A 16,055-nucleotide genomic window follows, 5' to 3' on the forward strand; every position below is an offset into this window, starting at 1 on the left:
GGCACTCAAAACTACGGTGCCCCTGAAGCCCCAAAAAGTAGAACATAAATAGTGTGCGCACAAGTTACAACCATGTGTGGACAATTGGATTATCTTGTGTGCTGTTCTTACTTTTGGGGACTTAATTATGATCCGTATATAAAATAAATTCAAAAAAAAAAAAAAAAAGGTAAACGTTTTTCCCATTTGTTGGGCCTCTCTGTGTGTTTTGTGTTTCAGTACACAGAATCTAAACAGGACTTCCTGTTTTATAAAAAAACTCAACAGGATAGTCTTAAATCTAATCCCTGTAATCAATGTGATGTCACCAGTGAAACATCAGAGAAACAACTTTGATAAAAGCCTAACTGGCCAACGTATGAAAGCTTTATTTGTTGGTGTCCATCACAGGCTTGTCAGAGAAGCCTCATTTGATATTTCAGAAAAGCATTCTGAGATTGAAATGATGACTATCCAGCATCAGACGTCCATGTGCATACAACAGAAACTTGCAGTATTGTATTTACTGAAAGTCATCATGAAACTGTTTTGATTTCAGTGATTCCTGTCCATCGATGGGTTACTCAGTTTATACTGATTTAAGACTATCGTAAGCATGTCCTTTAAAAAGTGTGCTCCTTGTTTCAGTAGTCCATTAGTCGGAGAGGCCCTTGAAGCTGGGTCCTATGCACGGAGGCAAAGCTATCTGCTGGCTCAAAAGTTTGTCCATGATGGCGATCTCCGAGTCCCTCTTCTCCACCTCGTCGACGGGAGTCCAGGACATGTCGTGTTGCAGTTTGAAGGCTCCGACAAACGTGTGAGGGCAACTTGGACCCCATTCCTGTCGAAGAGAAGGCAGAGAAAAAGGTTTTTGGTGAGCTGTGCAGAGCGAGGTGGGCAGTCAAAGTCATACGCGATAAGCTTTTTCCTTCAGAGTTCACTGACTTTCCTTTCATTATCTCACCATGAGAAAAAAACAAAACACAAGTCAAACCAGTCGTATCTCTCCTGAACAGCCCAGAGTTTTTGCCTCACCTAACTGCGGGATCACATGGACTTTGAACATTGACATGTTCACTTATACATTCACGTGTTATCATCTGTGCAGCGCTCAGCCTGAGAGGAAGTTAAGCAATAGGTACAGTGCATATGCAACACTCAGAGTAAACACAGAGTGACATAAAGTCAAAGGCAGAAAAAAAAAAAAAAAAAAATCCTTGTAAATGCATGTGCACCACTATCGTATGTTTACTCACCTTAGGAGAGATGATAGAAAAGTATTTCTGTCCCGTCTGCCGTTCATAGAGGTAGTACATGTTGCCTGGCTTTTTCACTATGTTACAGGCAGCATGGTGGAGGTCAGCATCTCTTTTAGCTTCTTCTAAGACCTACAAAGACAAGAAAACAAATGTTGACTGAACAGAAAGCCTTCTCGTCTTCTTTTTAATGTCAATACAAAGAGTTGACATTCTTTCTGTTCGGTCTTCTCTTTTGTGAAGCACTTTGGGCTGCATGTTTTATGTATGAAAGGTGCTGTATAAATAAAGTTGATGAAGTTGTTTCTTTTGAAAGTGTATTCTATTTTTCAGAACAGCAGATTTCCTGAAAAGACGTGTCAGATCTGAATGTTGTCCGCTGATATTTGAAACCGAGCACTTTTCTCCGTGTTGTAAGACAGACCACAAACAAAGGACTGAATGGATTTATTTTACATGTTGTGTGCCGGTGGACACTGAAGTTACCTCATATGTGTTCAAAAACTATGCAAAAGTGGATTTTCATCATATGTCGCCTTTGAAGATGTATTTTTAACAAACTCTCTCTGAAACACGGTTTTATATAAAACACATCTTATCCACAAAAATACACATTTTCATTTAACTTTAAGTGGATGTATTTTGTCTTGGTGTGCTAAAATGCAGAATGAAGTATTTGCAGAAACAAGGTTAATGGTAGTGATCCTATCATGTTCATATGAATAGCCTGCTCAGTGTATGGACTCTTACCTTTTTTGCCTGCTCCTGTAGGTATCTGATCTGATCAGCAATGACCGTGAGTCTGTTGCAAGCATTGGCTTTAATGAAATCATCTCCCTAAAAAGTAAAATTATGATCATATTTTATGTTTATCTCCATCAGGATGTCATGTAATAAAAGCCTTGTTTTTTTTTCTTTATTCTCAGTCCATACCCTCTGAACCTGTGCTGCCAGTGACACCAGGTCCATGGGGTCTCCCACTCTGTGGGTCTGGTAGGAGCTGACCAGTTCCAGGCCGCTGGGGGCGCTGCTGCTCTCAACCAGAGTTACTAAACACATACACACACAGGGTTACATCACAAGTCAAGTTACATCACGTTAGTTACAGAAACTAAAGTAATTACTGAGGGGAATGTCACTGCAAATGCTACTACTACTACTACTACTACTACTACAAGACTGCAGCTGCTGTAATGTCACATCTGCTGAGCCTGTTGAACTTGTCACTACAGACTGTAACAGGCAGACACAGCAACATGAGCTCATTTACACAAAACTCAACATACAAGTAATGCTAGCCTTTTGTGCTGTCGCGCTTTAGTTGAGTATCATTTTAAACAACATGTAAAAGAAAATTGCAGCAAAAATCAAATTTAAAAAAAAAACCCAACCCAAGTTGAAATATAATTAATAATTCACATAAACAATAAAGCATGTCAGGCTCGTTTGACTACAGCTGCTCATTAATGTATCCTCTAATGTGACGACACCAGGATATTGTGAACATGACTGAATATCAATAATTGATCAAGTTTACAACAACACATTTGTAAGATATTCAGTGAGAGTGTGTACATGAGGTTTAAAACAAGCCTCACTGGGAGTTGTATGTTACCTGTGGTGGTTCTGTCAGGCTGGTTTGGGAGGCTGACCGTCCTGTCCATGTTCCCTGACATCTTCTTTTACTTTACACACTACAGTCAGACAGTTTTCAAAAATGCAATCACCACCAGCCTGCTGGTTTAGTTTTGTAAGAGGTGTCACAGGGTCCTTCATCTCCGCCCCATTCTGACAAAATAGTGGTCTTAATTTGTGCCTGCCATTTATGATAAAATAAATATGTGGAGCTTTTTTGTCAAATGAAAAATTTTATTCAGACTACATCATCAAGAAATAAATGTTAAAATCAATTTTTCGTTCTTCAGTTTTTCTTGTTTATAATGGTCCTGCGTCTTTGTTTTGTTATCAGGCATGCCAAGAGCAGCCAGCGATGTTACAGAAACACTAAAAACAGTGATAAAAATGTGTCACCACTGAGAGATCACACACAACCAAAAACAAGAATCAGTCCTACAACTAAAACGCGTAGATTACATGATAGCAGGCTGATTATTTGAAACTTGTTTAACCCCCCCCCACCCATTTAGAAAGAGAGAGTAATTTGTGTGTGTGCTCCTTCACACCTTGCTGTCTTTATAAGCAAACAGAGCTGCTCTTTACTCTCCTGAAAATATGTTAGTACAGCATTTGTTGTCTTATCGATGTGTGCAGCCATATGTAATGGCCTAAGATAAAATAAAAGATGTATTATTGTTGTTACAACAGCTACAGAACTAGGAATATAATCAGCAAAAAGCTAAAAAAAATAAAATCACATTTACATTAATTAAATAGGCTACAGGAGGAAAACATAACAGAACAAAGTAATACATAGACATATACACAGTACAGTTTCACTTTTAGAAAGACAGAACAGTCATTAAAACAGTGCGTAGCATTATTGCTACGACATGTCTATGTCAGCCTCGTATATAAATTGGATGTTAAAAGGTTCATAAGAAGGTGCAATCTTGTCTTTGCAGACAAATGTTATTGTCTTGATCAAAATAAAAATAACAATTAGATGGCTGAGTTGATATATAGCCTATTGGAGCAAAGACAAATTTACACCTAGAATTTAGCAGCCTATTGTTTGTTTCATTGTATTTCCTTTTTTGCACATAGTCTCCAGATTTGAGAACAACAAAAAGAACTGTTAAGAAAGTATAAGTCTTATTCTTTAAATTAGCTGTCTGTAGGCTATCTGAATTAGAAAGTAAAGGTAAACTCAGCTACTATATCGTGTTCTGTCGTATATGTGTTTTGAGTCATGGCAACAAACGTTCAGATAGAACAGCACATTCAAAAACAAGCCAACAATGTTCAACCCATGAATAGGACTAATTCATGCAATTCCATATTCTCTGCCTCCTCTGCACATTTACTAACCCAGATTAGCTTTTAATCTTTGGCCCACTGATCTAAAATCGAGCAACTCCAACTTAATTTGAATGAAGTCCCAATTTAAGGAGACAAAGTAAACATTCAAATGATGACTGAGAAGTGGTAAATAAAGGTGACTTATGCCGATAATAATATTTGCATTTCTTCTTGAAAATTGTCGACCCAAAACATTGTTTTATTTTAGGCTACAGTATAAAACCGAAATGTGAGATATTCTGGGGGAAGGAGGGGGTGCACTGTTGAAATCCCACCTCCAGACAAGTTTAGTGCTGGAGAAAAGTTTGCCCTCCTCTCTGTACCGGCTCTCGGTCCTGGCTCAGACGCAGAGTCCTGACTTTATGGCATCATGGAGCTCCGTTATGTACTAACATGCGTCTGCCTGATGTTCCCTCTGTGCTTTTCGGATAATTCTCAGAGCAATTCTCGCTTCGTTTTGGAGCCATTTGATTTCCTCTTCGACACGGCGGTGGACGCGTACAACAGGGGAGAATGGTTGTCGGTCATCCTGAACATGGAGAAGGCTCTCAGGAACAAAGCTACGGTCCGCAGTGTGAAGGCTCAGTGCCGACTCAGCTGTGCCAACCAGACCGCTTTCGGACATCGCTCGGACGGCCTTGGAGTTTCCATACCGGGGGCCGGGTCTGTAGATGACCTGGGCTTCTTCCAGAAAATCCTGAAACGGGCAGACTGTGTGAACTCCTGTGAGTTGGAGAAACTGGGTTCGCCAACTCTTCATGAAGTCACTGAAGATGTGGAGCTGGAGTTTAAGAAGAGGACCCCGTATAACTACTTACAAGTCGCATATTTTAAGGTATAAAGTTTTCAGGAGAATAGAGGCGACACGCGTAAAGCTGGGGCTGCAATCAGTGTTTTCCTATCGTAGCAAATCAGTGCATCACACATAAACGATGAACATGTTTTTTTATTTGAAGTTCTTACTAAACGCATTGATGAATATGAACATATTGTTATCTCATTCAAACGTGCACTCAGAGTTTCTGTGGAGTTGGATACTGTAAATGCCCCAACCCCCAAAAACCAAGACTCTCATGCCACGTCTTAAGGTGGAGTCAGCTTCTGTGTGAAGTCTAACGTGAGGACGTAGATGTTTGGGATCCAGCGGTTTAAAGGCCTAAGAGTTGCTTTCTAATGCTCCTGAATGGCTCAAACGTGCAAAAAAGTTATTAATGCGTTATTGGTACATAGGGATTATAGAAAGTTATATAATAATTTTATTTCTGTATCCTAAAACACTATTTTCAGACACAACTTGAAAACAGCTATTAAAAAGAGGAGGTGCAGAATCTAAATCTTTGCAACTGGAAGAAATATCTTATTAGATATCACACTTTGCATTTCTGCAATAGCTTCCTTTTTAAATCATGAATGAGCAAAGATGTTGAAAATGAAAACAATGGACTGCTATAAAGCTGCTTTTCTCCTTGGAGACTTAGACAGCCAAAACTCCTGTGGATCAGAACTACTGGACTGAAGCTCAAAGCCAGTGGTGTAGTGTGCCTGAAGAAGTATACTCTTAATTTTGACCCATACAGCTGAGGATAAACAGCCTCTGTTGTAAACTGGGACATGTATGACTCCTCTTTGTCATTGACCCAGTGCCCTGAATATTGTCACAGTAGTGAATCAGAGGAGATATTTTCGAAGTAGGTATATAGAGACTGAAAAATAAGTTGATACTCTGTATTCCTGCATGGACCTGAACTACGTCACTGGTTACAACTCTTGCATGCAAGCAGGTTACAGTTAGCCTACTTAAATGTCACTTTCAGATGAGCTCTTCTACTAACCCAAGTTTTGTTTCTCCCTCTGTACAGTTTTAGTGAACTCTCAATTCTCTCCGAGGAATGTCTTTAGCAGGAAAGCTTTGAAGTCACCAGTTGTATGATCGAACATAAAAACAGCAACTTGTGAGGAACAGTCCCAAAACAGAGCCAGTGTCTGCTTAGTATAGTGCATTTGTAAAATCAATACACGTTCTATTTAAATGACTTTTTATTGTGAAAAGAATGAAGCAACTTTCAGCTCTTTGTTTTAATGTTACCTTCAAATGTACAGTTCATTTGACTTAGTATTATATCTATCAGACAGCTCAAAACCTTACAGACTGTTTTTCCAAACAGCAACAAGCAACTTAAAGCTCCTCTCCACAATCATAACGTTGTACCTCTTTGCTCTTTGCTGTTCTTGCCCATACATGTGTGTGATAAAAACTCCCCCTGCCCTCTTTACGCAGTCAGACGTGTCACTCACCGTGAACCTGTTGAAACATTAAAAAAGGTTGTTTAAGCAGCATACTGTCCCTCAACGTGTCTGACACCTGGTGAGCGGTGATCAGTCCTGTCCCTTGTCGTTTTTTGGCTTTTAAAGGTCAAATAGAGGCATCAGTATTCTTTTTATTACTAGCGAAAAATGAATCGCAGGAACTTAAAGAGAAGCAGAAGTAGCATAGGTTAGGTGGTGGACATGCTGTAGTGACAGGTTAAAAAAGAGTTCGTGTTGTATTCCCAAGAGGACAAAATCTACTTAAAATAAATGATTTTGTTGCTTTGAATCATCTGTACTCGTCGTGTTCAGTTGCGTGTTGGATATTGAACTAAACACAGTCATAAGAGTGTTGTGTTGACAGTTTATGCTATGCTCCCAGGGGGGGCGAAACGATTTAGCTCTGACAAACACGTTCGGCAGTAAGAGTTAATCGGCTCTTTCTGATTACACCTTCAATCAAAGATTATGAGTTGAACCTGTGTCTCTCTCTCTCTCTTTTTCTTTTTTTCTTTTTCCAGATCAATAAGCTGAACAAGGCAGTGGCAGCTGCCCACACATTCTTCCTGGCCAACCCAGATCACGTTGAGATGAGACAGAACCTGGAGTTCTACAAGATGATGGCAGGAGTACAGGAAGAGGACTTCAAAGATTTAGAGGCCAGGACACATATGGTGAGAGCAAACCCCTCCTCGGTTCACTTAAATGGGATTTTTGTCCTCAAAGGTCGGGTTTAGTGGGGGAGGAGAACGATATAATTCTATGTATGTTTTTGGTTATATGTTAATACTTCATGACATACTCTGCAGGAAGATAATGTGTGGTGTCATGCTGCAACTGGCCAAAGTTTTCAAGAAGAAAAACAAGTGGTAGAAAATGAATTTGAGAACAAAGTTGATAAAGGTTGAGAGGGATTAAAACGTTGTGGTTTTTAACCAATAAACTGGGAATGCTTTGCAAGAACAGTGTGCAGGATTTTCCTTTTGAAAGTGATCGTTTGATGTCCTACACACGCTTCGTGAGATTGTTAGATGTACGAACGCCTCCTTCAAAATGTAGAGAAGAAAGTTAAACGTCTCGAAAGCCAACACCACATAAATCCCAGGAATAGAAACAGTCCTCTGTGATGGGACCAGCTCACTGGGTGTCTGCTTACTCTCTGGTCAGGCTGAGTTCCTGCTGGGAAAGAGCTTCTACAGCGACGACTCTTTCGGCCTGGCAGCTGAACACTTTGAAGTGGCGGTGGATGAGTACTTCACTGCAGATAAGGACTGCAGAGCGCTGTGTGAGGGTGCGTACAACTACGATGGATACAACTACATGGAGTACAGTGCCGACCTGTTCCAGACCATGACAGGTGAGAGAAAAACACTTCAGTTTTTTTTTTAGTGCAGGAAAAGATTCCCGTGGAAGTCGAGCGTTGAGATGTTCTTCTTTGTGTTAATGTGTTTGTGTGCGTCAGACCACTACATGCAGGTACTGAGCTGTAAGCAGAATTGTGCGGTGGAGTTGGCCTCCACTGCTGGAAGAATCAAGCCGTTTGAGGACTTCCTGCCGTCGCACTTCAACTACCTGCAGTTCTCCTACTACAACAGTGAGTCTGTCAGCCCTGTCTTCGTCTGTCTGGATTGGGGGACATTCATGTTGTTATGCCGTGTCCTTGACAGTAATGGAAGTTACACCTGAGATCCAGAGACATTTAAAGGATAAGCAAGACTTCGTAAGAAAATTAGGCCTTTAAGAAAATGATTAAAGGACCTTCTGTAGAGTTTCCACAGCTCTTAAGATATTTGGTGATTTTTTCTTTTTTATTGAAGAAAAAAGGATAATAGATTGGTAAAGAAGCAGAGTTTTTTTCGCTGTTCTGTAGCTCAAACAGCAGGGTTTTAAATTTGATACAATACAAGTAACTGAGAGCGAGTGGAGGGAGATGAACAACAGACTGACATGTGCTCCAGTCACGAGTGAAATTATTTAATGTTACACCTTAACGAAAGCAGAAGGGTGATTTTTTTCCCCAGTCACATCAATTTGATTTGCATCTTTGAGTCAATACTAAGACTGCACATTCCAGACATTTCTACTATGGTTTCACTTCCACTGCTTGAATTTAGTCTATGGTGTCTGAAAAAAAAAGATGTCTCAACAATAGTTATTTTTTTCAAACTTGATGGAGTAGATGATAGATAGATAGATAGATAGATAGATAGATAGATAGATAGATAGATAGATAGATAGATAGATAGATAGATAGATAGATAGATAGATAGATAGATACTTTATTGAACCCGCTGTCCCCCCTCCCCTCTCTATACAATAAACCCCCATGAGTAGCGTTCTCCATGACAAGGAAGCTGATTTTTTGTGCAAAATCTGAACCTTGTTTATAACTGTGAGCCTTCGTGCTTGGCTCTCTTTTAAACACCTTCTTCAGACCTCATACCTGCTGTTCACTCCCCGATGGCTACATTTAACTCTCTCCAGGTGAGAAGTACGAGCAGGCCATAGAGTGTGCTAAGACCTTCCTGCTGTTCCACCCTGACGACGAGGTGATGAACCAGAACCTGGCTTATTATTCTGCCGTGCTGGGTGAAGAAAAGGCACAAACATTAACAGCCAGACAGGTACTGTCTGTTTCACTCACTCTTTGTTTTGTGATCTTTCTTTTGAAGCACCCTGTGAATGTTTTTTTATTTTTTTTAAACAATGTGTTAACCCGTTCTAAAGCTAATAGCACTAAATCAACTTGCAACAAACATAACCTCCATTAGAACACAGATGTATTCAGGGGCACAGGTCAACTTCAAAATCACTGAAGGGAATGAAAAGAGTTTTAACATAAGTTACTTTACATAAGATGTTATGTGCTCCAGACTCTTAATATCAATTTTACATGATAACAGGGCTGTCGGGAACAAATAGTGATTGTTTCTAACACTGAGGTTTATTATATGGTCCAAATTGAACATACTGAACACAAACTATTTATTAAATAATGATGAATCGAAATGTGAATTGAAACTCAAAAACAGACAGAGCACACTATAAAACAGCTTCTACGTAGGTTACAGCGTAAATGAGGTTTTATTCAGATCATACCATGTCAGGGTTTTTGCATTCTTGAATTTTAACAGGAGACATTCTAAAATTCCGGACAAGCACAGGTGTAAATTACCATTTCAGATGCTTTAGTTAGAAGGTAGATGTTGGCTAACTGTGTCATGATCATAACCTACAGAGTGTAAACAAACTAAATGTTATTAAAAAAAACCCACTTCTGTCTCTCCTATTGTCTAATATTACCGGCTATCCGTTTCATCCTAATTACAGAGTGTTCTGTCTGTATACATCTTCTGCAATGGAAAGTTAATGCACAATCTTTGTCCAGATACTGTAGGATTTTATGAGTGCTGTTTCTGTTGCTTACCCATAGAGGGCGCTCAGACTCAGAGATTTCTAAATCTTCCCTTTCACCTCACTGTTTGTTGGATTTGATAACACAGCTGAGCACAGTTTCCGATGTGTATGTGTCTTTGAGCTTTATCAAAGTGTTTTATGAAGGATAGTCCGATTTTTACCTCCAGGCGGTGAAGCTGTACATTCAGCAGTCCATACTGGAGAAAGAGCTGCTTTACTTTGGATATGAAGCTTTTGGAATCACATTTGTTGATCCGGTGAGTCTTTTTTTTCCTTCTTTTTTGTTTTTTTAAACCTTTACATTTCTCTCATTTGGTGAAGTTTGCTTTCATGCTGGGAAGTACTCGACTTGTTCCTTAACTGTCATTTTGTAATCAGGACACTTGGACCCCTGAAGATGTCATGCCCAAGAAACTGAGAGAAAAGCAGAAGTAAGATTGAAAACATTGTCTCACACATTAACATTGGGTGTATTTATTAGTTTATTGTTAATGTGATGTTATGGCCTCTGACATTCTGCCTTTGTGTCTCAGAGCGGACAGAGAGACTGCAGCCAGGATCACAGAGGAAATAGGAAACCTGATGAAGGAGATTGAGACTCTGGTTGAGGAGAAGAAGAAGGATTCTTCTGAAATGTCCATGATCATATCACCAGAAGAAGCTGACCCTTCTCCTTCAAGTGGCACTATGATTTTTGATGACATCAAGGTGACAATGACGTCCAAACAGATGAATGGCTCTCAGCGGGTTCTGCTGGATGGCGTGCTCAGTGATGACGAGTGTAGGGAGCTGCAACGCCTCTCAAATGTAAGTAATGTAAAGAAGGAAACCGCCCATGACTTAGTTAACTTTTTGCCTGTTTAAATCCATTCTGTTGTGCTAAATGATGGATGGCTGATATGCAAAGTCACATTATTATTAAACCATCATGAGTAGATGAAAAGAAAAAACACAGATCATGATAAGTTAATAAGACTGTTTGATAAAATGTGCCAAAACTGCTATCATATTGAGAGTGATATCAGACTCTCTGGCTGGTTGATTTGTTTTTTACATGCTACATCCATGGGATGTACATGGGATTACAGGTTAATAACACACCAATTGTATCAAATGTATATTCTCTTCTTATAAAAACCCGGTTGTCGAGCTCTAGATCAACAACAGTTTCACAAAACTTCTAAGAAGTCCATGTGACGTCCCACAAGGATTTGTGCTCGGCCCACAAATGTTCACACTGTATATAAATTACATCGGTTGAGTTTATAAACTCATAAAATGTGTATTATTTACTGATGATAAAAAAGGTGAACAATTAAAACAGCTTCTGAATACAGTGAAGAAAGTGAATTTAAAACATTGATAATTTGTTTGATATCAACAAGTAATCACTGAATTTAAAGGGATACTTCCCCCATTTACATGAAGCTTTGTATCATTAGAAACATGGTAGTAGTGTTGAATGGTCATGAGTGCAGCTCTCATTTTGACCTGAGACGAGAAAAATATGTTTTTCTTTGCCTGGAAGTTTTCTTTATGTGATGCAATATGACGCTTTTTGCATCACATGAAGAAAACTTTCAAGCAAAGAAAAACATATTTTTCTCATCTCAGGTCAAAATGAGAGCTGCACTCATGACCATTCAACACTACTACCATGTTTCTAATGATACAAAGCTTCATGTAAATGGGTGAAATCACTTCACAACAAACGTTTGCATTTTTGGCAACCGAAAAATTAAATATTTAGGTTCAAATCAGGATTAATGATGATGATAAAATAAAAAGAGTTTATGAATTTCTTGGTATTGTAATTGATGATATGCTTTGCTGGACCCCACGTAATGTTAAATCTAAAATGTCCAAAACCATTGCCATAGAAACATTGTTCATATAACCTACTGTGGGGAGGAATTGGCTAATACATACAAGACTAACAACAATTACATTGTTCAGATACAGAAGAGGGCGATAAGAACTTTAAATAGATGTGGCTACTATAAACCACACAATTTGTAGAGCCAATTCACAACAAATGTTATCACAAGACATATTACAAAAAGAGCAGGTACAATACATATTTATCAATGTATTATCTTTAAAGACTCAACATCAATCCACCCTGAGCACGAAGCAACATTTAAGCAAAGTAACACTGAGGGGAAAAGGTGTTTAAAAAAATGATAATGACAAATATAAAGCAGAAATATGTTTCTGTCATGGCGTCAAACTTGGGGATTAACTGTAAAAACAAATTAAATGTGTTAAATGTGTTGTTCGCTTTTCTTATTTAACAAAATGTTTTTAAGTCAGGTGATTTAGACGGATAAAAAAACTGAATAACTTTGGATGAAAAAACCTTTGAAGGGATTCACACCCTCCTGAGCTCACAGAGAGTTCTTACATAGCTCTCCATAAAGTGTTTCCACTTCTCTCAGTCCAGTAGGCACGGATCATTTCCTCAGGTATAGGTGGCTAAACAGAAAGTATCTTTGTTTGGTTAAACTGTCATGTTGCAGTAAAAATGGCTATACTGTTCAGCTTTGCAGAGATTTCATTTTTTAAACAATTAAGAATGTAAATACAACATGGAAATCACTCAATTTGAGGCAAAGAAACTGTGTGAAGAGGTTGTCATGATTTTGAAATCTGAAATTAAAACTGTAGTACTTTTTCCTTTTTTACATTTTGGAATGATTTTTTTTTTTTTAAACGGAACGTTTTGCCTATTTCTGTCCATGGATCGTTACATATGTTGTAATGTGTCCGTCAGCCCAGCGTGTCATTGTGTTGATATTGTGCTTATTTTCCAGGCAGCTGCTCTTAAAGGTGACGGCTACAGGGGGAGCCCTTCCCCACACTCCCCCAGTGAGATGTTCCAGGGAGTCACTGTCTTGAAGGCTGTGAAGGTGTGAGGTCCTTTGACCACGAACATAAAACTGAACTTCAAGTATTTAGGAATTAAATACTTCCTTGTGTTTCTTAGTACAAAACACCCAACATGACTTTTGCTGAACAAATCATGAACACATTCCTATTTAACACTGTGACTTCAAATTTGTTTCATAACTGTCGCCACTGTGAATGTCTCTTCCGCGCCTTCAGCTCGGGCAGGAGGGGAAGATTCCAATGAAGAGCGCTCGTCTGTTTTTCGACCTCAGTGAGAAGGTGAGGAAGGTGCTGGAGTCCTACTTCCGTCTGGAGACTCCACTCTACTTCTCCTACTCCCATCTGGTCTGTCGCTCTGCCATCGATGGTGAGTGTTTCAGCTACAGTTTGCCGAGAAGTTTTCACTACATAACTTTTTCTTTTATTGGAGATATAGGACAGTGGGTAGAGTCAGAAAAGTGGGGAATGCACCACTACACAACATGTTTTAATGTACAAACATGTTTCCATACCAGCTGCTTATTAGAGCCATATTCTATAGCTAATAGGCCAATAACTATGGCTGCCCTCACAGTACCCTCCTAATTACTGCTTATTTATAGAAGTTGTTCAGCATGAATTATCATCTTAATATGCTTTGCTCATGTCCTCCTCTTAAGTGCCACACAAAGCTTATTAAGATAACAAGAACATTCCTAACTTACTATCAATAAGCAGGAGTTAGTTACTACATTTATTTTTGGGGCTTTTTAAACCTTTGTCCAAGTGACAGGAGTGAGGACAGACAGGACACGAGTCAGAAGTTAGAGAGAGAGAGAGAGAGAGAGAGAGAGAGAGAGGATGACACGTGCAGAGGGGGATTTGAATCTGGACTGTTGGATTTACCTCCGTGGATTGAGCCAACCACTAGGCTACCGGCGCCACATTAAAAAAAGATGACTAACTTTTTAACCTTGTGTTTTTGTTTATTCAGAGAAGCAGGAGGGCCGTGAGGACCTGAGTCACCCTGTTCATGTGGACAACTGTCTGCTCGTCTCTGAGCTCAACGAATGTGTGAAGGAACCTCCTGCATACACACACAGGGACTACAGGTGAGGACAGTCACACGCTGCAACAAGAAACACCTTGAATCAGAGCACCGACAAACATCTTAATGTCTCTCTCCTGCAGTGCCATCCTTTACTTAAATGATGACTTTGAAGGAGGAGATTTCATTTTCACTGAGCTCGACGCTAAAACAGTGACGGTAATTTTTTTTTTTTCATTCACCATAAACTATTTTTATTATCGGTATAAGTTCATATAATAATAATGTTATTAAAATGTATTTCCTGTCTCCTCCAGGCTGAGGTGCGTCCACAGTGTGGCCGGGTGGTGGGATTCGGAGCGGGGAAGGAGAACCCCCACGGTGTTCGAGCTGTCACTAAGGGTCAAAGATGTGCTGTGGCCCTGTGGTTCACCCTGAATCCTGCACATGAGGAAAAGGTACATCTGGTTTCTGAACTAAAACATCAGTTCATCTGCAATTTTACTCGCAGCACCCGGTAGTGTGTAAAGAAAATCTCCTTTGTACTGTTCCTTCCCTCGGTAATTACTAAAGGAGGAATAGGAATACATACTTTGAAAGGGTGTACTCCAATTTAAACCTCATTATCTTCATTGAAGAGTGATTTGCACTGACTGTGACCAGCATAAATGTGGAAGAAATTAGCAAGTGTTTGTCCTTCTTTTAAGGTTTCCTTGAAATATCAAAGGAATCTCATTCCGTATGAACTTGGTTTTCATCTGTCTGCGGTTTTAACATTTCAATTCTTAATTGGCTTATTTCGCATTGAGGTTGGGTTTTTTTTCACCTCAAATATTTCCAATTCCATCCCATAGGAGAGAATCCAGGCCCAGGAAATGCTGAAGATGTTTTCAACCCCTGTAGATGCAGATTTCATCAAAAAAGAGGAGACTGACACCCCTGAGCCTCAACAGGCAACACCAGAGCCTCCTGCCCAGTCTGACCAAGAACAAGCAGACAGTAAACCAGCAGAGCAAAAACCAGTTACATCTGATGATAAACCAGCAGAGCAAAAACCAGTTACATCTGATGATAAACCAGCAGAGCAAAAACCAGAAACACCAGAAAACTCACAAGGTGACAAACCAGCTGACCCTCCCAAGGAAAAAGCAAAGGCAAAACCGGTTAGCAAAACAGCAAAAGACTCAAAAGCTAAGGCTGCTCCGAAAGCAAAAGCCAAAACTGGAGACCAAGCCAAAGCCAAGGCAGCAGATAAAGTCAAGCCTGCCACCAAAAAAGATGGGAAACAGACGGTTACAAAACAAGCCAAGCAGGGAGATAAAAAGGAGGCGAAACCTGCTGCAAAAAAGACAGTGAAAGTTGCTGCCAAGAAGGACTCGAAAGAAGCCAAAGCTGATGCAATGTCAGCCTCAGACTCTCAGAAAGGCAGAGTGGAGCTGTGATCAAACAGCACCTGCAGCAACTGTGTGTATGTGGTGTCTCTTTTTCTACAGGTTCTTTTTATGTGAGTGGCTAAATGCAGACAGAGTGAAAGGTTGAGCTATAAAATGCTGTTTTTGTCTTTAAAGTAACTGGTTATGGTTGATGATTTTATGTTAAAAAAAAGTTACTGAGATACTGATGTTTCACTGCTGCCTTCTCTGACATCATTACCTGAGTAATTGTTGACTTACAATCTGCAAGAGAGCCTAAATCACTGTCAACGTCCTTATTTGGCATGCAAAGCTTTGGAGCTTTTTAAAAGGTGTTTATTTTATGTCTGTTCAGGAAAACGTCAATCCACTCTGTGAATCAATGAAATAAAAGTTATGTTTCTAAATGACAGTGATTTGATTCATGATAGAAGACAGTGAATGCAGTCAGTACCCGCTGCAGTTCTTGCAGTGAGCACTGGGTGTCAGGATGGAAGCATTGTTCAGTCATTTGTCACACACTCACAGCTTATTTAACAAAGCATTCCAAATTCACTTTAAAGAGTAATCCTCAGGTAGTGAACTTCAAGATTTGGAGAAACTGGGTTGCTCCCCTGCTGTGATTGGACTACAGCCTGAATAATTCAAAGCCCGAGTGCTCATTGTTGTACTGGCTTCCCTTTAGCTCAGCACATTTCAGCAGCGTGTCTTTACAGAACTCAGGGTCTGCTCAGGAAAACCAACATGTCAGCTTTGTGTTTGTAAGGCTGCACCGGTGTGTCTGTTTTC

The 16,055-nt window shown here is 39.7% G+C and overlaps 2 protein-coding genes across 2 annotated transcripts; one reads left to right on the top strand and one right to left on the bottom strand.

Moving 5' to 3' along the window:
* Window positions 1–165: 165 nt before the first annotated feature.
* On the bottom strand, window positions 166–3,002 carry cUnh1orf50 (chromosome Un C1orf50 homolog). Its single transcript, XM_079340642.1, has 5 exons — window positions 2,851–3,002; window positions 2,169–2,284; window positions 1,986–2,072; window positions 1,236–1,367; window positions 166–820 (listed from the first exon to the last, which is right to left on the bottom strand). Exons 1-5 carry the CDS (start codon window positions 2,909–2,911, stop codon window positions 635–637), a joined length of 582 nt encoding a protein of 193 aa, XP_079196768.1. The 5' UTR covers window positions 2,912–3,002; the 3' UTR covers window positions 166–634.
* A 1,337-nt stretch (window positions 3,003–4,339) lies between these two features.
* On the top strand, window positions 4,340–15,676 carry p3h1 (prolyl 3-hydroxylase 1). Its single transcript, XM_079342048.1, has 14 exons — window positions 4,340–5,049; window positions 7,043–7,195; window positions 7,689–7,878; window positions 7,984–8,115; window positions 9,006–9,145; window positions 10,106–10,195; window positions 10,317–10,369; window positions 10,472–10,745; window positions 12,752–12,847; window positions 13,044–13,194; window positions 13,801–13,918; window positions 13,998–14,073; window positions 14,172–14,312; window positions 14,709–15,676. The coding sequence occupies exons 1-14, from the start codon at window positions 4,585–4,587 to the stop codon at window positions 15,294–15,296; spliced, it is 2,667 nt and encodes an 888-aa protein (XP_079198174.1). The 5' UTR covers window positions 4,340–4,584; the 3' UTR covers window positions 15,297–15,676.
* Window positions 15,677–16,055: the final 379 nt, after the last annotated feature.

The sequence above is a fragment of the Symphodus melops genome, assembly GCF_947650265.1.
Source record: "Symphodus melops genome assembly, chromosome: 4".
Lineage (NCBI taxonomy): Eukaryota > Metazoa > Chordata > Actinopteri > Labriformes > Labridae > Symphodus > Symphodus melops.